General features: G+C 42.6%; 1 protein-coding gene across 7 annotated transcripts in view; it reads left to right on the top strand.

The window, feature by feature from the left end:
- STK32B (serine/threonine kinase 32B) overlaps positions 1–21,176 on the top strand; it is a 368,237-nt gene that overhangs the window by 90,681 nt on the left and 256,380 nt on the right. For 6 of the 7 annotated variants that reach the window (XM_053567283.1, XM_053567287.1, XM_053567286.1 and 3 more), the window contains exon 2: positions 9,880–9,935. The exons of the other annotated variant lie outside the window; for it this stretch is intronic. In XM_053567283.1, coding sequence (XP_053423258.1) covers positions 9,880–9,935 — 56 coding nt within the window. The remainder of the gene's footprint in view (positions 1–9,879; positions 9,936–21,176) is intronic. 7 annotated transcript variants of the gene reach the window in all.

Raw genomic sequence — 21,176 nt, forward strand, 5'->3', positions numbered from 1 at the left:
AATAAGGATTGCATTAAAATTTTGTATTGCTTTGGGTATTATAGACATTTTGACAATGTTGCTTTTTCCCAGCCACAAGCATGGTATGTTTTTCCATTTGTTAACATCCTCAGTTATTTCTTTTCTTAGAGTTCCGTAGTTCTCTTTATAGAGATCTTTCACATTCTTTGTCAGATAAACACCCAAATATTTCATCTTCTTTGGCACTACTGTAAATGGAATAGCATCCTTGATTGTTTTTTTCAGCTTGGCTATTATTGGTATATATAAAGGCTACAGATTTATGGGTGTTGATTTTGTAGCCTGAGACATTGCTGTATTCCTTGATCACTTCTAAGAGTTTTGTAGTAGAATTCCTGGTGTTTTCCAAATATACAATCATATCATCTGCGAAGAGTGAAAGTTTGATCTCTTCTGACCCTATATGGATACCCTTGATCACCTTTTCTTCCCTAATTGCAATGGCTAAAACTTCCATTACTATGTTAAAGAGCAATGGAGACAATGGGCAACCTTGCCTGGCTCCTGATCTGAGTGGAAATGGTTTTGATTTAACTCCATTCAATACGATACTGGCTGTAGGTTTGTTGTAGATGGTCTCTATTAGTTTAAGAAATGTCCCTTCTACCCATTTTCTTAAGTGTTCTGATCATGAAGGGATGCTGGATATTATTAAAAGCTTTTTCTGCATCAATTGAGAGAATCATATGGTCTTTGTTTTTTAATTTATTTATGTGCTGAATTATATTTATAGATTTACGTATATTGAACCAGCCTTGAGACCCTGGGATAGAACCCACTTGGTCATGGTGTATAATTTGATGTGTTGCTGGATTCTGTTTGCTAGGATCTTGTTGAATATTTTTGCATCAATATTCATTAGTGATATTGGTTTATAACTTTCTTTTCTTGTTGTGTCTTTTCCTGGTTTGGGGATCAAGGTGATGTTTGCTTTGTAGAATGTGTTGGGTAGTATTCCTTCTTTTTCTATATTTTGGAAAAGTTTGAGTAATATAGTTACTATTTCCTCTTAAAAAGTTTGGTAGAATTCTGCACCCTCCCCCCCCCCCAATGTGAAGCCATCTGGTTCTGGGCTCTTCTTTTTTAGGGAGATTTTGTGTAGTTGATGCTATTTCAGAACTTGGTTCAACATTTCCACCTCATTCTGGCTAAGTCTTGGGAGGTGGTGTGCTTCCAAGTATTCGTCGATTTTCTTTAGGTTTTCATATCTCTGAGAATAAAGTTTCTTCTAATATTCATTAAGGATTTTTTTAATTTCTGAGGAGTCTTGTTATTTCGTCTTTACCACTTCTGATTGATGAAATTAGAGATTTTACTCTTTTTTTTTCCTGGTTAGGTTAGCTAAAGGTTTATCTGTTTTATTGACCTTTTCAAAAAACCAAGTTTTTGATTTATTGATCTGTTGTATAATTCTTTTGTTTTCAATTTCATTTAATTCTGCTCTAATTTTGGTTATTTCTTTTCTTCTGCTGGGTTTTGGATTGGAATGTTCTTCCTTTTCCCATTGCTTTAGATGTCCCATTAAGTTGTTAACTTCCTCTCTTTCTGTTCTCTTGAGGAAGGCTTGCAGTGCTATAAATTTCCTTCTTAGGACTGCCTTTGTGGTATCCCAGAGGTTCTGACAATTTGTGTCTTCGTTGTTGTTTTGTTCCAAAAATTTGTTTATTTCCTTCTTTTCTTTTCTTTTTTTTTTGTTTATTTCCTTCTTAATCTCGTCTATGACTCAGCTATCTTCAGCATGAGGTTATTCAGTTTCCATGTTTTTGCATGAGTACATAGGTTCTTGTTGTTACTGAGTTCCACTTTTATTCCATGATGGTCTGAGAAGATGCAAGGAATAATTTCTATTCTTTTAAAATTGTTGCGGTTAGATTTGTGACCTAAGATGTGATCAATTTTAGAGTATGTTTCATGAGCTGATGAGAAGAATGTGTATTCAGTTTTGTTAGGATAAAATGTTCTGTAAATATCTGTTAAATCCATCTGTTGGATGGTTAAGTTTAAATCTAAACTTTCTTTGCTTAGCTTCTTTTTGGAAGATCTATCTAACACCACTAAAGGGGTGTTAAAATCTCCGACTACTATGGACTTGGAGGAAATCAAGTTACTCATGTCTGTTAGAGGTTCTCTTATAAATTGAGGTGCATTTTGGTTGGTTGCATAAATATTAATAATTGAAATCTCATCATATCGAGTCTTGCCCTTAACAAATATGTAGTGACCCTCTTTATCTTTCCTTACTTTTATTGGTTTAAAGCCTATTGTATCTGCAAATAAAATTGCAGCACCTGCTTTTTTCTGTTTTCCATTTGCCTGGACTATAGATGACCATCCCTTCACCCTGAGTCTATATTTATCTTTTAAGGTAAGATGAGATTCTTGTATGCAGCAGATATCTGGTCTGAGTTTTTGTATCCAGTCTGCCAGCCTGTGCATCTTTAAGGGACAATTTAATCTGTTCACATTAATTGAGAATATTGATAGGCCTGGTATAGTTTTGGATATCGAGTTTTCCGAAAGACCATTGGACATTTTTAATCCTTTTGCCACTGTGGAATTTGGAATTTGATCAAAAGTTTCAGAGTGAGTTTACTTTTGTGGTGGAGAGTTGCGCTGGTCATTATGGAGAATAGGTCTGAGGATATAGTGGAGAGCTGGTTTAGTTATGGCAAATTTCTTCAACATATGAATGTCATTAAAGTATTTAATTTCTCCATTATAAATGAAACTCAATTTATCTTGGTACAGGATCCTGGGTTGAAAGTTCTTTTGTTTTAGGAGATTAAAAGTTGATGACCACACTCTTCTGGCTTGAAAGGTTTCAGCAGAGAGATTAGCAGTCATTCTAATATTCTTCCCCTTGTAGGTTATTGTTTTTTTACATATACCTGCTTTTAGGATTTTCTCCTTCATATTAAGTTTAGTATAGTTAATTATGATGTGCCTGGTGATATCTTATTTGGGTTGAATCGTGCTGGGGTTCTGAAACTATCTGCTATCTGGATTTCAGGATCTCTTGGCATGTCTGGAAAGTTCTCTTTCATAATCTCATGAAGAAGGGCCTCTGTGCCTTGTGAAGCTACTTCATCACCTTCAGGAATCCCTATTAGGCGAATGTTTATTTTCTTCGTGTTATCCCAGAGCTCTCTGAGAGAATGATCTGTTTTTGCTGTCCATTTCTCTTCCTCTTTGAACATTTGTGATTGTTCAAAAGCTTTGTCTTCAGTGTCGGAAATCCTTTCTTCTGCCTGTTCCATTCTGTTACTGAGGGATTCTACTGTATTGTTCATATCATGTAAGGCTGCAACTTCTTTTCTCAATGTGTCTAAATCTTTGGTGATTTTGTCTTTGAATTCATTGAATTCTTGAGACATCTTCTGAATTAATTCTACAATTTCTACCTCCATCTTTACTTGCATTCTGTTGATCTTGTTTGCAATCCAAATTCTAATTCGATTTCAGACATCTCAGCTATCTGTTTGTAAATGGGATCCTCTGGATTGGCTGTTTTGTCATTCCTTGGGGGAGTTGAACTGTTCTGTTTATTCAGGTTGCCAGAGTTTTTCCGCTGATTCCGCCCTGTGATTGTTTTTCAGTGTTTACTTGATGAGCAGGTAAAGTGAAATTGGACTGGGAATGTCTACGGTTGTGGTTGACCAGCCCTTCACCTAGGAACTGGGTCTGGTGACTGCAGCTTTTCCTGTACAGTTTTGCAAAGGCAGTGCAGTACTACAGTCTGTAACTCTAGAGGCCTGCTTGGTGTAGTGGGGGTAGGTGGCTCTGCCTTGTATTCCTCTGATCTCTGTCCAATCCTAGTGAATCAGTAACTCTAGGTTGCCGTCTCAGCTTTGGTGTAATACAAGCAACTAAGACATCACTTACCCCACCGGTAATATCTGGAAGAGGACAATCAATCCTTCCCACTACAGTAAAACCGGGGTCCCACCTTGGAGGGTCCTCGGATAATTTGTCCAGTTCAAGAGTTCCAGACCAATTGTCCCAGACAGCCCCCACTCTCTAGCTGGAGAGTTGAAGAGGACTCCAGCAACTAGATGTTAGGTGTCTATTGGCAGCTCAAGTGTGATATGAGTGGCTCTGGTGCTCTAAGGGGTTAGAGAGGCCCGTCCAGTGGGAGGTTTAGAGCCAGGGGGTTGATGCCTCTTATCCCACTTTGGTCGCCCCAGTGTCTAGTATTCCCACCGGCAGTCTCTATTAACCCAGTCTCTGTGGCCCTGTTCTGTCCAATAAGCAAATGTGCCAGGGCTATGTGCCTGCCAGAGTCAAAGTGAGGTAGTTGCCTCCTTCTTATGGTTACCACAGTATACCACCATCCAGCAGGGGAAGCTGAGGTCTGCCTGCCTCAGGTGCTTAATGATAGGTGAAGAAAGTTCCACCTGAGCTCAGCCCAAACCTGAGGATATCCAGATAGCAAAAGAATTTCTCCCTCAGCCATTGTACCTTTGTTGCCGCTGTTCTGGAGCTCTGGAATCCCTATAGGGTGAGGTCAGGTTCCCTCTGGCAGGCCACAGAGTTGGAGAGATGACTCTCCAGAGTTAGACCCCAGCAGGATCACTCTACTAATGCTGAAGTTGGGTGGGAGGTGCCTCTTCTTGGGTTTGTGCATCTCAGCAGTTTCCGAGCCTCCTCCTGCAGCCAGGAACCCCAGCCTCCGTCTGCTGCTGAGATACTCTTTTTGGGGCCTTTCCCTCTACGTCTTTCTGTGCAATTACTGGATTCACAGATACAGCACAGCTGTACTGTCACCATGTATGCAATGCCTGATCCTAGCCAAGAAATGCAGACATTCTGGACTGTGGAGGAGTTGGACTTCCAGACTGCCAGGCTGGGGGAGGGCAGGGGGTGTGGGTAGACTGAGGATCAAGGTGGCAAGGCAAATATTTGTTCAAATTTCCTGCCAGACAAAGGAATTCCTAGACTCACTGCAGGGGCTCTCTTGAGAAGGAGTCCCAACTTTCAGCAATTCCCTTCGGTGGGGTGAGGAAGGAGATCCTCAGTTTATCGCTCACCAGTAGAGATCCCACAGCAAGCAAGCAACTCTTTTAGGGGAGGTGACGGCCACACAACCTCTTTGGGATGAGGTCTGTACCTGAAAATAGTTTATTTGGAGTGGAAGCTTGCCTCAGCAGGGAATACGAGCAATTATCTACCTCATCTCTCAGCTCAGCTCCCCTCCTTCGGCTTTGTTGGGTTCTTTCTGGTTGTTATTTCTCCCTCCGGACTGGTGCTTCTATTGAGAGCTGGCTCCAATTAGCCATCATCCCCCATTCCCCCTTGCTCTTGTTGAATGTGAAAATTGGGGTTAGGGAAAATAGCCAACCCGAGGATTTAGCAAAACGCCAAGCACATTGAGAACAAATGAGAAAATAAACAGATAGAAAGGCTACCAGACACACAAGCTCACAGATGCACAAACAATCAGAAACACATAGACATACAGACAACAAAAAAACCAACTACAATAAAAATAGTGATAATCGTAAAATAATTGGGAAAAAGGTAAAAAACAAACAAACAAAGAAACCTCTAAAAATCTGATGTAATCACTGTCAGAAACCATAAGGAGGGAAGAAGCGGAAGAGAGAAGGGAAAAAAAGTGGTGTTCATAAAAAAGTTAAAAAAGAAGAAAGAAAAAATTAAAAATAGAAAAAATAAAAATAAAAAAATTAACAATAGCTCCTCCAAGAAAATGATGAGAGAAAAAAAAGGCACCAACCACAAAAATATTATTTTGTATATATATATGTGTATATATATATACACACACACACACACAGAGAAATATACATCTATATGTATGACATAGGGATCAACTTTCGGAGGAATGTATTTATAATGCAATATACGTTCTGAACACCAGGTGGCGCTGTGAGTCGTTCCCAGTCTTACACCTGATTCACAGTTTACATTATTACCACGTAACCACTGTACCTGGCCCATCGCTATTTTAGAGTTTCTATAAAAGTTTATTTCCTAATTGTTGTCCAACCTGGCTGCTCTGTTCCAGACAGCACTCTTATCCGACTTCCCAACTCAGTGCAGGAGTCCACGCTTCACAAACCTTCCACTCTGCTCCCAAGTTCTCCCACAAACTGGCAACTGCGATTGGCCGTGTGGGAGGGGCTGGCTGCCATGGGCTCCTGCTGCTGCTGTCTCCCGCCTGTGCTGCGCACAGTCTCAATTTTGAATCTGGACTTTGGAGTCCAGCCACCGCCAGTTCGCCGCACAGCCTGAACTGCCATCCCACACCAATATTTCTCACCAGGATTGATCTGGTCTATTTCATGACTCCTGTTGTTCTGGGAGAAGGTATCCACCATTTTGGACAATTCAAAATGTCTATTTCCAGGGCGGGATCCCTTCCCTTCAATTTTCCATTGGGCTGCTTAGCCCCTTGTGGCTCTGAGCGGCACCCCTTTCTGGTCACCAAACTCAGCTCAGGAATAAATTTTCATCAATTGGGTTTTGCCAGGAATTGTGAACTGCTGTCCTCCGTGAGAGAAGGGCTGGCTGCTGGCCAGCGTGGCCAGGCAGGCAAAATCTCTACAACAGAGTCCATGGTTTTAAATTACACCTCATATACAGCAATTCGCCAATTCGCTGCACATCTCCAGCTGTCTGTCCACACCAATAATCCACGTGGGGAAAAGATCCAGACCCCTCCCTTCTCCCCTGATGACTTGGGAGAGGTGGGCTACACGTCCGTCCAGTCTGCCATCATGCTCCGCCTCCCAGGAACCTAGGTCTTTTCAGGTGATATGGATGTGTGGGAACACAGTAATCACTAAAATCGTAATGGTTCCTGGCATTTGACGGTTTGCTCCATAACTATCAGAACCTTTGTGTTAGGAGACAGGACAGTAAGCCGGTCAGTGGGGAACCCAGTCTTCCCTCTCAAGTCCCAAAGCTGGGGTTGGGGAATGGTGCTTAGGACAGCAACCCTGGGCTCCCTGGTGCTGAAGCCCAGGATTAGCTGGTCTCACCGGCCTGGTCAAAGGCAAGTCTAGACCCCACAGACCTCTCCGCATCCTAGCTGGTCCTGAAGAGCTTCCGGTGAGGAGGAACAGAGGAGAGCCTTCCTCCCTAGAGATTGACACTCCAGAGAGAAGGTGGAACCTGTCTCAGGACACCCATGCCTTCCCTCTTCCAGCTCACCACGGGGCTAACAAACACCACCTTGGATGGAGCAAGAGCTACAGATGTGTAGGGCAATATCCCTCCTAGAAGAAGCCAGAAGAGAGGGAGATGTTTGCCTCTCACCCCCAATACTAGTAGCTGCATGTTCTGAGAGACTGCGGTGTGCCAGGCACTGTTTGGAGCTCTTCTGGAAGCCAGACACCACTCCTATATTTTATGGATGGGGTGACTGAGGCACACAGAGGCTAAGTGATGTGTCCATGGGTGCAAAGACTGTGGCAGAGCTGGACTGTGGACCTAAGTGCTCTGACTGCAGGGCACATTCTCCTAAACTATTAGATGCTTGCAGAGGTTCAGAGGGAGCTTTAAGGAGACAGTGGTTGCAACCCCATGAGCTGTGCGTCAAAGACATCCTGTCCACGAGACTTCATGGTCCTGTGAGACCCCTCTCCAGGGAGTAAGGCCCCTGCCCCTCATCCCACCTCCCTTCCCTACTTCTCCTTCTGAGCAGCACTCAATGAGTTTTCTCCAAAATAAGGAGTGTTGGGGTAACAGCCCTCCAGGCAAGGGACACAAAAGCCTGAGCCATGGCAGCATGGGCAGCATGAGCCTTCAGGGCAGCAGTGATTCCTGATTTCAGGGCAAGTGGCAAGTGCCCAGCGGTACCTGCCTCATGGGACTGTGGGGTCTCATGGGATGGGGGGTTCTCACAGGATACGGGGTCTCATGGGACCAGGGGGTCTCACAGGACCGGGGGGGGGTCTCACGGACTAGGGGTTCTCACAGGACTGGGGAGTCTCACAGAACCAGGTGGTCTCACAGGTGGGGGTGGTGTCTCATGGATAGAATATAGACATTTCCTGGCATGCTACTGGTTACCTAACAAGCCACAGTCCAGGGTCGCTGCTTTTTTCCTTTCTTTTGACATTTTATGGGTAGGTAAGAGGTGAAAATATGGAATTTCTTTTATTGAAAAAGGAACTCTGCGAGGAAACAAAGCTAAGCCAAAGAAACAAGATTTTGCCAAGTTGACCACCAACCCCATCTCTCTATTCTAAGCATGCTGGACATTTGAAGGAATGCTGGATTCTGATTGTGGGTTGGCAGGAATACAACTCAACGTAATTATCCCCCATCGTGTAAGTTCAATATACAGGGAATTAATTATATTCATTCACGTGCCCAATCCTTGCTTCCATATGTGGTAAACTAATCAATTCACTTCGTCTTTTATAAATAACTTGTGTTTCCTAGTTATTGGAAACTGGCTGTAATTCAATCTAATTCAAAAATATTTACCGAACACTTGTTATGTACCAGGAGTTGTGTTTGGCACTATGAATATGGAGATTAGTCCATTCAATTATTTCTTTAGTTAATGAATATTTATTGAATACTAACTGTGTGTTAAACGGTGTGCTGAGGGTGCAATAGCAAAAGATAAACATGCCCCTTGACGTCAGGGAACTTAGAGTCTAGTAGAGAAAAGTCAATTTAATGAAATATACAAATACATGTATAATTGTGAAGAATGATACATTTTGGAGTGAAGTCCTGTGAGAGCTTTCATAGGGCGCAAGACTCAGTCTGGAGGGCAAGGGCAGCCTTCCTGGTACGGATGCTGCAGAGGTGACAGGCAGGGCCTGGAGGAGAGTCCCAGGAGGGACTGGGAGTGCCAGCTGTCCTGCTTAGGAAGGAGAGTGGGGAAGGGGAGAGGGAGTGGGATGAGTGGCAGGGGTCTTATTCCCTGGGGAGGGGTCTGCACCTACCACTGACAGCAGTGGAGGGGTGTTGGCCAGGAGCATGCTGGGATGTGCAGGCTACCCTGCTCATCACACGTATCCCAGCCCAGGAGGGTTTGGAGAGGGTACTGGGAGGCCTCTGTAGTGGTGCAGATGATAGAAGATGGTGGAGTGGGGCCACAGGAGGGGCAGATGTGAGGGGCAGTGAAAAGGCAAAGTGGACCTAAGTGATGAAGGACTGGACAGGGGGATGGGAGAGAAAAGAGTCCACGTTGAGTCCCAAGGCTTTGAGTGTGAGCTCTACTTTGTATCTGTTGAGTTCAAGGTGGCTTTGAAACCTCCAGGGGAGCTGTGGGGTGGGCATTGGTATACACAGACTCCAGGCTGAGGATACCTTGGAGATCTGTAGGCAGTTGGGTGGTAATCAACGCCACTGGAGCCCACAGAAGACAATGGTTGTAGGATGGGGTGGGCAGACCTCAGGCCTGGGAGGACAGGCTGAATGTGCACAGGGAGCTGAAGCATGAGGGAAAACTAGAGAGGACATGCTGCCAGGGAGGCCCAGAAGGACTTCACAAAGGAGGGGGTGGTCAGGAAGGCCGGCAGAGAGATGTCTGTGGGTTAAGGGCATGGGGGAGTATTGTTGGCTTGGGAAGAGCTTAGAAGCCAGACAGGTGGTTAGAGAGAGAAAGCAGAAATGGCAGGGACCAGCTCCATCGGGCAGTGTGGTGTGGAGGGAAGTCATGAGATGGAGCAGTGTGTGTGCTGGAGAGAACAGGTTGTGCCAGCAAGGTCCTTACCATGTGCATTTGGGGTGAGTGCTGTGATGGCAAACACCCACATGTCACGTGGTGGAAACCAGGACACTTGCTAGGCCGTGGGTATACACATAGGTAAGGATGTTCAAGAAGCAATACCAGGTTATCAAATCTGACTTCTTTTCTTTTTTTTTCTTCTGCAGTCAACTTTGACCATTTTCAGATTCTGCGGGCCATTGGGAAAGGAAGTTTTGGAAAGGTAAGAATGGTGGATTTTTAAAATACTTGTGAACAAAATATAGAAGTCAAGACCGCTGGGTAAAAGTAGATGTGTGTATTTGTGTGTCTGTTTTTGTGTTGGTGGGGGGCACTGAGAGTTTCCTGTTGGACAGAAAGATTTCGATTTGACAAATTTGAAACAGGAAAGGAAGTCTGAATAGTTTCCTTTGGATCTGGGTTAATTTTATTCTGAAAATTAAATTACCAGAGCAGCCCTGGTTAGGTGAATTACAATGGTAATTATTTCAAGATTGCTAATGCTATTTCTTCCTTGAAATTCTAAATGAGGAAAGTGGGAAAAAACAACCCACAAACTTATCACAAAAGCAGCTCTTTCCAGCAGTGGAGGTGTTTGTTGTTTTGGAAGGTTCGTATTTGTGATCCTTGACTGATTTTGGTAAAAAGCTGCAAAGAACTGAGAGGTAGCTGGGGGTGGAAGTTAGAAAACAAGAAGGTCCCCGCCCCCCCCACCGTATGTTCCCACTTAGAAATTTCCTTTGGCAAGAATGGTTTTGAGGACCTATTGAATGCCAGATCTTGTCTAATATTTTTATAAAGCTCTTATTATTTCCATTTTATAGATGGAAAATCTTAGATGCAAAACTTAGTCTTGGTAACTGATGAAGACAAGGACTTTACCCAGGCAGGCAGTGTCAGAGCTGGGATTTGAACCGAAGGCCCACATACCAGCTGCTTTAGCAACCCCACGCTCTTGATTGAAAACTCACAGAGTTGAACTGGATCATTTGACCTAAGAAGTTGGATCATTTCAAATAGCCTCCTTATTTGAATTCTTACTAGATACAAACTCTGTAGCAGGTGCTAGTTCATCACTAGTAACCAAATCAGACCCAAGTGCCTTTTCTTGTGGGGCTTCCATTTGGAAATGAGAGGTGGCAAACAAGTGTGTCTGTGCCTGGAGCACTAGCTAAGGTTAAGTGTACTCAAAATACAGTCAGATCAGGGAGAATGGACTTCTGTGGAGAGTGGCCGGGAGAAGTTGCTATTTTATGGAGCTGAGCTGTCAGTAGGCTACCCACCAATCACATGTGGGTATTTGAATTCAATGACAACAGTTCAGTCCCTCAGTCGTACTAGCCACATTTCAAGTGCTCACTAGACACGTGTGGTCAGTGCTACCGCATTTGACAGCTCAGATGATTATGGCGTGTTTCCATCACCATAGATGAGTGATGTCAACCGGTGTGCCACAAAAATTTTTAAAGATCATTAATTAAGTTACTTTCAAAAGAAGTTCAAAGCATAGTAAGTATATACGCTTTTTTTTATCAACGTGATTTAAGTGTGCTGTGGAAGTTCAACTACAGGTTCAAGTATGCTGTGAGATAAAAAAAAAAAAGGTTGAAAAATGCTGTCATAGATGGTTCTACTGGACACTGCTCTCAATGGTAAGAAGGTGTGAGATGAGATGAGCTGAGACCTGGAGGAGGAAGACCGGTCCCAGGCAAAAGGACCCGCAAGTGCAAATACCCTGAAAGGGAGTGTGCTGGTGTTTTGAGGAGCATTCAGCAGTGGAGGGTGGGGGGAAGACAGGGTCAGGGAACTCTGCAAGGACCTTGAGGACCATGTGTCTATGGTAGAGACTTTGGCCGCTCTCAGAGTGAGGAGGAAAGGGAGGCTCTGGGGAGTTCTGAGCAAAGCAGCAGCGTGATCTGTTTGGAGAAGTTTGCAGCAGGTCATGTTGGCTGTTGTGTTGAAGGCAGCCTGGGAGGGGCCCTGGCAGAAACAGGGAGACCGGTGAGGAGAGGGGCTGCTGGCTTGGACCAGGTGGCAGTGCTAGGAGTGGTGACAGAGAGTCACAGTTGGGATAGATGTTGAAGGTGCCACCAAAGCAAGTAGTACATGGATAGGGGTCTCCACAGTGGTGTATCAGCTCTCTGATGTCATCATAGGTCTGGACTCTTTCCTTACCCACCTGCTCCACCCTCCTCAGTGGAATAAGATTTTTCTCCTCAGACTTCTTACCTAATAGTGTTAAGGGGTTGCCAAATTTTCCACTCAACTGGTGCTCACTTTTGTGACTTTGCAGAGAAGAGCATCCTTTCAGAATCCAGTCAGCTGACTTCTTCTGTTTCATTGTCTACACCCCAGCTGCTGAGGATGCTGGAAAAATAAGTATCTTCGATTTTCAGGCTGTAGTTGGGAGACAGGTTCTTCTAGACGTGCAGGAGAAGTGCTTCCCTGACCCTGTCTTCCCCCTTTCCCTGGGTGGTCTCACAGAAGTGCCCTTGGAGATGTTCAATATACCAGCCATCTTTGAGCTTGCTGCTTGGGAAGCAAAGGGGAGGAAGATGGGGTCCTTCCTGACCAGGAACTCATCTCCGATGGGGTGGATGGTTATATGGCTAATTCCATTCCTGAGGAAAAGTCACCTGGGGAGTATTTTCTGATGACTTCTGCTTTTCTTTTGCTCATATGGTCTGCCATGGACCTCCCCTCTCTAAACACGGTGTATTTGGATTCATTCACTCAGCAGAAGGTTACTGAGTTGATGCTGAGTTCTCAACTTCAACTAGTCTTTCTTCTCCACACAATCCAGGTCTGGCTGTGGACACCCTGGGGTAGAATAGAGCTTCCTACCTTTGCAGAATCTCATATATGAGGACCTCAACATGCACACTTGAAAGTGTCAGTTATTTATATTATCAAGTGAATTGGGTCACTTGATAATTTAGCAGACAGTCCCTCGGCCACTGAGTATGGCCATATGCTGCCTTAGTCACTGACTTCCTAATAAGACTTGGGGCTTTCTGAGGGCAGAAATCTTGTTTAGAAAGCAAGCATAAAAAACAGTAAATTATGACAAAACATGTGATGGTTTAATTTTGTGTGTCATGTTGGCTGGGCCACAGTACCCAGATATCCATCTACATGTCCCTATGAAGATATTTTTTAGATGCAGTTAACATTTATAGCAGTGGACTAGAGTAAAGAAAGTGGCCTTTTATAATGTGGGTGGGTCTCATCCAAATGGTTGAGAGATAAGGGCTGACCTCCCCTGATGAAGAAGAAAGGCCGTCTCTAGGACTTGGGCTGCAGATTCAACTCTTCCCTGGATTTCCAGCCTTCCAGCTTGCCAGACAACACTGTTATGTGAGCCAGTTCTTTAAAATAAGTCTCTGACTCTCTCTATCCATCCCTCCATTCTCTCACATCCCACTGGTTCTGCTTCTCTGAAAAAGCTTGACTAATACCTGGTGTGATGGCAGGACAGTAAGAACAGGTGTGGTGGGAAGCAGAGGATCTGGGAAGGAGTCGTAGAAACAGTAGAAGAGTAAAGAGCCCACAGGCATAGGAAACTGTTTCCCATGAGTTTACTCTTTTTCCCTTGGGGCTCTTTGAATCCAATCTGACTCTGCAAATGATGATTCAGAAATACTCTTTTATATCTGGTAGGTGCCATTTTGCAAATCCTAGTGAAACCACCAATGTTCACATTTATTCTGGAACCCACTTACCATGCCAGCACCCCACTTGCCTTTCCTCCTGCTTCTAGACTTCTGGAAAGTTTTGGAGGAAGAACTATACTCAGTACTCCAGGCCTGGACTGTAGGACCAGAGTTGGGGAAGTTTTCACCCTGGGGTCTGTGATCAACCAGACTCAAAGGCATTTCTGACAATACCTGTAGCCCATCTTCCTCCACCCCTCTCAGCCGCAGTCCTCCCTGCATGGCATTCCCACACTGGCCGTTGGCATTCCCTGCCTCCACCTTGGATTTCATGAGGACCCAGACTCTGAGTCTCCTTGTTCCCTTCTCTCCTGCACTTCTGCAGTCTAAGAAGTGCCAAGCGAGGCCAGGACCAAGCTCCCAGAATCCTCAGAGCTCCAGGGGCCTCCGGTCACACAGGGCTCTGGCCTTCCTACTGCCCTCTGGCAGGGTGGCCTGGGTCCTTCTGCCACCTTCTGACCTTCCCTTCTGCCTCTGACCTTCCATAGTTCATGCTGGCTCTTCCTCCTTTAAGGCCCTTCCAGAAAAGTGTCTCAAATGAATAACTTGCCTGTTGCACACCCACGTTGGCCCCCACCAGCCAGGATGCTCTGGGGCCAGTGGTGCTTCCCCCTTGAAGCAAGTTCTCCATCTGTACCTCCATCTACTCTCCCCACCTGGATGGCTCAGGTTGTCCCTCAGAGCAACAGTTGTCAACCTGTGGGTCGCGGCCCCTTTGGACTATATTAAAGGTTTGCAGCACTAGGAAGATTGAGAACCACTCCTTAGAGCACTTTCCAGAGGGGATACTGATTAGTTAGTGTTAAAAGCAGTCTTCCATCCTTACACAGCATCTTTGCGCAAATACAAATTTCCCCTGGGGCCGTCATACCACCACTGGGGAGTCAGCTCAACAAGTGTTTATGAGAGAGCACAAGGCAGCCTGTCATGGCACAGAGCTCAGCCACTTCGAGAACCAGACAAGGTTCAAGAGCAGGTGCTCTGAGCCTAGCCTTGAGCTTCTATTTCTTCACCTATAAAATGGGCATGCCAGTGACATCTGCATAGGGCTATTGTGAGAAACAAATGATTCAGGGTAGCAGAGTGCCTAGCACAGAGCCCCAGCTGGTATCAGGATGTGTTGATTCTCTCATTGCTTGAGTTTTTTTTTTTTGCCCTTGGGTGGGCATCAGGGAGTAAGGAAAGGAGACTTAAACTGAATGTGCTTTTTGGAAGTGTGAAGAGCCCCTTGCTTGGAGGGACAACTGTTTGGATGAATCTCTGACAGCCAGAGTGTTGTGTACACTTCTGTTCCTAGAACATTCCACCATGTGGCAGCTGTCATGATTGACAAATGGTGGAACAGGTCCTGGCCAGGCTCATAATCTTGCCTGACACTTAATCTTCTTATAAAATTCATAGCTCTGGTCCCAACAGTGGCCTTGTCATTGCATTTTCTCTAAGTCTATGCCTCCGAGTTGGCATTTTGTGTACAGTTTACATAAAATCATCCAGCTTAGGTTCCTTTGTTCCCATGCACTCCTTCCATCTATCCATCCATCCATTCCGTCCATCCATCCATCAATTCCGTCCATCCATCCATTCATTCCGTCTGTCCGTCTGTCCATCCGTCCATCCATCCAACATATGGAGAGGCTACTTGCTCTGGGCCCTATTCTAGGTTCTAAGGTTACAACATCATATTTCACAGATCTAGAAAAATTAATTATATGCTTCATTTGCAACCAAGAAAGAGCCCAAATAACCAAAGAATCTTAAGCAAAACAAACATATCTGGAGACATCACATTACTAGCCTTCAAATTATACTTCAAAGGTATGGTAACCAAAACAGCATGCTATTGGTAAAATAGATATACATAACAATGGAATAAAACAGAGAACCCAAATATAAAATCAACCACCTATTACATAACCAAGTGATCTTTGACTTACACTGGGGGAAAAATATCCCTGTTCAATAAACGATACTGGGAAAATTGGATAGCCACATACAGAAGAATAGAACAGGATCCCTACCTCTCACCTTATACAAAAATGAATATGAGATGGATAGAAGACTTAAATGTAAAGCATGAAGCCATAAAAATTGTAGATGAAGGGCAGTGCCTGTGGCTCAAAGGAGTAGGGCGCCGGCCCCATATGCCGGAGGTGGTGGGCTCAAACCCAGCCCCAGCCAAAAACTGGGGAAAAAAAAAAAATCTAGATGAAAATGTAGGAAAAAAATTTCTACATATTGGCCTGGCAAAGAGTTTATGACTACGAATCCAGTGACAGTTACAGCAACAGCAAAACCAATAAAGGAGACTTGATTAAATTAAAAGATTTTCCAAAGGAAATCATCAACAGCAAATAGACCACCTACACTTAGGAGAAAATATTCACAAACTATACATGGAATAAAGGGCTAATATCCATAACCTACAAAGAACTCAAACACATCAGCAAGGAAAAAACAAGCACCCTCATTAAAAAGTGGCCATAAGATATGAAGAGAAGCTTTTCAAAAGAAGATATACAAATGGTCAACAAACATATGAAAAAATGCTCAACATGACTAATCATCAGGGAAATGCAAGTTAAAACCACAATGGGATATGACCTTATCCCAGTTGGAAAGGCTTTTGTTAAACAACCCCAAACAATAGATGCTGGTAGGAGAAAGTAACACTTATACACTGTTGGTGAAACTGAAAATTAGTACCACCTCTAGGAAAGATAGTGTGGAAATTTCTCAAAGAATGAAAAGTAGACCTGCCATTAGACCCAGTAATCCCACTAAGGGGTATCTACCCTAAGGAAAAGAAGTTATTTTGTCAAAAAGACGCCTGCTCTAGAATATTTGTTGCAGCACAATTCACAATTCAGGTGCCATCAATTCATAAGTGGATTAAGAAAATGTGGTTATATGTATACCATAGAGTACTACTCAGCTATAAGAAGAAATGAATTAATGTCTTTTACAGCAATTGGATGGAACTGGAAACCATTCTTCAAAGTGAAATATCTCAGGAATGGAAAAACAACCAAAATGTGTACTTTCTAATAATTTCGATCTAATTGATGGGCGCACGTAGGCAAAGAGAGAAATAAAAGGCATTGGAAATCAAGAAGTGTGGTGGGGAGGAGATGTTAAAACCTACCTGACAGGTACCGTGAACACTATTTGGGTGATGGACACACTTACAACCCTAATTAAAGCATTATAAAAGCTATCCATGTAGCAAAAAATCCACAACAATTTGTCCACCCCTAATATTTTGAAATAAAAAAACTATGATGCCCTTGCTACAGAGAGCAGATTTGACTGGATACCCATATGTTCTTTTTTTTCTACCACTTTAGTATGAAAAATTTTAAACATAGAGTGAAGTTGAAAACATTTTCAATAAATACCTATGTTTACCACCCATGTGCTACATTAACCTGTTACCAAACTTATTTTATGAAATGCCTATTCTCCTACCCATCCATTAATTCATCTTAATTTTAATCCATTTCATAGTGAATTGTAAATATCTGTACACTTTCCCTAAATATTTCAACTGGAAATTTGTCTATTGTTTTTCTTCTGATATAAAATGTATGCAACAGATCTTAAGTTTACATTTGCTGAGGTTTTTTTTTTTTTTTTTTTTTTCCAGTTTTTGGCTGGGGTTGGGTTTGAACCCGCCAACTCCGGCATATGGGGACTGTGCCCTACTCCTTTGAGCCACAGGCGCCGCCCCATTTGCTGAGTTTTAAAAAGTGCATGCACCTGGGGTAACCTAAACCCTTACCAAAATACAGAATATGGGCACCATCCATAAGTCTCCTCTTCATTTTTTCTAGTCAAAACCTATCCCTCAGCTTACCACTGCATTCAGCATACATTTTCCTGTTCTAAAATATAATATCAAGTGGAATCTTTACAGTGAGTACTCTTTTCTTTTCTTTTTTTTTTTTTATTGTTGGGGATTCATTGAGGGTACAATAAGCCAGGTTACACTGATTGCAATTGTTAGGTAAAGTCCCTCTTGCAATCATGTCTTGCCCCCAGAAAGTGTGACACACACCAAGGCCCCACCCACCTCCCTCCTTCCCTCTTTCTGTTCTCCCCCCATAACCTTGATTGTCATTAATTGTTCTCATATCAAAATTGAGTACATAGGATTCATGCTTCTCCATTCTTGTGATGCTTTACTAAGAATAATGTCTTCCACGTCCATCCAGGTTAATATGAAGGATGTAAAGTCTCCATTTTTTTTAATGGCTGAATAGTATTCCATGGTATACATATACCACAGCTTGTTAATCCATTCCTGGGTTGTTGGGCATTTAGGCTGTTTCCACATTTTGGCGACTGTAAATTGAGCTGCAATAAACAGTCTAGTACAAATGTCCTTATGATAAAAGGACTTTTTTCCTTTTGGGTAGATGCCCAGTAATGGGATTGCAGGATCAAATGGGAGGTCTAGCTTGAGCGCTTTGAGGTTTCTCCATACTTCCTTCCAGAAAGGTTGTACTAGTTTGCAGTCCCACCAGCAGTGTAAAAGTGTTCCCTTCTCTCCACATCCACGCCAGCATCTGCAGTTTTGAGATTTTGTGATGTGGGCCATTCTCACTGAGGTTAGATGATATCTCAGGATTGTTTTGATTTGCATTTCTCTAATATATAGAGATGACGAACATTTTTTCATGTTTGTTAGCCATTGGTCTGTCATCTTTAGAGAAAGTTCTATTCATGTCTCTTGCCCATTGATATATGGGATTGTTGGCTTTTTTCATGTGGATTAATTTGAGTTCTCTATAGATCCTAGTTACAAGCTTTTGTCTGATTGAATATGCAAATATCCTTTCCCATTGTGTAGGTTGTCTCTTTGCTTTGGTTATTGTCTCCTTAGCTGTACAGAAGCTTTTCAGTTTAATGAAGTCCCATTTGTTTATTTTTGTTGTTGTTGCAATTGCCATGGCAGTCTTCTTCATGAAGACTTTCCCCAGGCCAATATCTTCCAGTGTTTTTCCTGTGCTTTCTTTGAGGATTTTTATTGTTTCATGCCTTAAATTTAAGTCCTTTATCCATTTTGAATCAATTTTTGTGAATGGAGAAAGGTGTGGGTTCAGTTTCAGTCTTTTACATGTACACATCCAGTTCTCCCAACACCATTTATTGAATAGGGAGTGTTTCCCCCAAGGTATGTTCTTGTTTGGTTTATCGAAGATTAGGTGGTTGTAAGATGTTAGTTTCATTTCTTGGTTTTCAATTCTATTCCAAGGGTCTATGTCTCTGTTTTTGTGCCAGTACCATGCTGTCTTGAGCACTATGGCTTTGTAGTACAGACTAAAATCTGGTATGCTGATGCCCCCAGCTTTATTTTTGTTACAGAGAACTTCCTTGTCTATACGGGGTTTTTTTCCGGTTCCATACAAAACACAGAATCATTTTCTCCAAATCTTGAAAGTACGATGTTGGTATTTTGATAGGAATGGCATTGAATAGGTAGATTGCTTTGGGAAGTATAGACATTTTAACAATGTTGATTCTTCCCATCCATGAGCATGGTATGTTCTTCCATTTGCTAATATCCTCTGCTATTTCCTTTCTGAGGATTTCATAATTTTCTTTATAGAGGTCCTTCACTTCCTTCGTTAGGTATATTCCTAGGTATTTCATTTTCTTTGAAACTATGGTGAAGGGAGTTGTGTCCTTAATTAGCTTCTCATCTTGACTGTTATTGGCGTATACAAAGGCTACTGACTTGTGGACATTGATTTTATATCCTGAAACATTACTGTATTTTTTGATGACTTCTAGGAGTCTTGTGGTTGAGTCTTTGGGGTTCTCTAAGTATAAGATCATGTTGTCAGCAAAGAGGGAGAGTTTGACCTCCTCTGCTCCCATTTGGATTCCCTTTATTTCCTTGTCTTACCTAATTGTATTGGCTAGAACTTGCAGCACTATGTTGAATAGTAAAGGTGACAGAGGACAATCTTGTCTGGTTCCAGTTCCAAGAGGAAAAGCTTTCAGTTTTACTCCATTTAGTAAAATATTGGCTGTGGGTTTGTCATAGATAGCTTCAGTCAGTTTCAGAACTGTGCCACCTATGCCTATACTCTTCAGTGTTCTAATTAGAAAAGGATGCTGGATTTTATCAAATGCTTTTTCTGCATCTATTGAGAGGATCATGTGATCTTTATTTTTGCCTCTGTTAATATGGTGGATAACGTTTATGGACTTGCGTATGTTAAACCAGCCTTGCATCCCTGGGATGAAGCCTACTTGATCATGATGAATGACTTTTTTGATGATAAGCTGTTAACTATTGGCTAGGATTTTGTTGAGAATTTTTGCATCTGTATTCATGAGTGAGATTGGTCTGAAATTCTCCTTTTTGTTTGGGTCTTTTCCTGTTTTTGGTATCAGGGTGATGTTTGCTTCATAGAATGAGTTGGGGAAGATTCCTTCTTCCTCAATTTTTTTGGAATAATTTCTGCAGTACAGGAATAAGCTCTTCCTTGAAGGTTTGATAGAATTCTGGTGTGAAGCCATCTGGACCAGGGCATTTTTTGGTTGGAAGATTTTTTATTGTTTCTTTGATCTCAGTGCTTGAAATTGGTCTGTTCAGGAGCTCTATTTCTTCCTGGCTGAGTCTAGGGAGAGGGTGTGATTCCAAATATTGATCCATTTCCTTTACATTGTCAAATTTCTGGGCATAGAGTTTCTGGTAGTATTCAGAGATGATCTCTTGTATCTCTGTGGGATCAGTTGTTATTTCCCCTTTATCATTTCTGATTGAGGTTACTAGAGATTTTACTTTTCTATTTCTCGTTAGTCTGGCCAATGGTTTATCTGTTTTATTTATTTTTTCAAAAAACCAACTCCTTGTTTCATTAATTTTCTGAATGATTCTTTTGTTTTCAATTTCATTGATCTCTGATTTGATTTTGGATATTTCTTTTCTTCTACTGAGTTTAGGCTTAGATTGTTCTTCTTTTTCCAATTCCATAAGATGGCTTGTGAGATGGTTGATGCGCTGTCTTTCTGTTTTTCGAATGTAGGCATCTAATGCGATGAATTTTCCTCTCAAAACTGCTTTTGCAGTATCCCAGAGGTTTTGGTAGCTTGTGTCTTCATTGTTGTTATGCTCAAGGAAGTTAATGATTTCCTGTTTTATTTCTTCGTGCACCCATCTGTTATTCAACAGAAGATTCCATGCCTTTGTGTGTTGTTGAGCGTTTTTGTTAGAGTTGAGTTCCACCTTTAGAAGATGTTTCAATTCTAAATATTTATGCACCCAATTTAAATGCTCCCAGATTCTTGAAACAGGCCGTACTCAGTCTGAGCAATATGATATCTGATAATACCATAATAACAGGGGAGTTTAACACTCCTCTTACAGAGCTGGACAGATCCTCTAAACAGAAATTAAGCATTTTGCATTTTCAAGTTCCCATGAAATGGAAGTTCCATGAGCCTTCAACCTTATACCACTTATTTTACCATGCAGAAAAACATCTTTTTGGTGCTTTTATAAAGTATACTATTTGATACATTGAGATTCAGGTGACAGTTATTAACCACCACTCCCGCCCTGTATTTCCACTTGCTCCCCCTTGTTGAGTTCCACCCCAGTGGTATAGCATAAGTTTTGTTAACTCAGTATGGACAGGTGCTAAGATTGAGGCCCAGAGAGCAGCAAGAACAAAGCTGGAGCTGGAATTCAGGGTTCCTCCACGTCCTGGATCTGTTTGCACAGACCCACAGCATGTCAG

Source organism: Nycticebus coucang, chromosome 17, assembly GCF_027406575.1.
Source record: "Nycticebus coucang isolate mNycCou1 chromosome 17, mNycCou1.pri, whole genome shotgun sequence".
NCBI classification, from domain to species: Eukaryota; Metazoa; Chordata; class Mammalia; order Primates; family Lorisidae; genus Nycticebus; species Nycticebus coucang.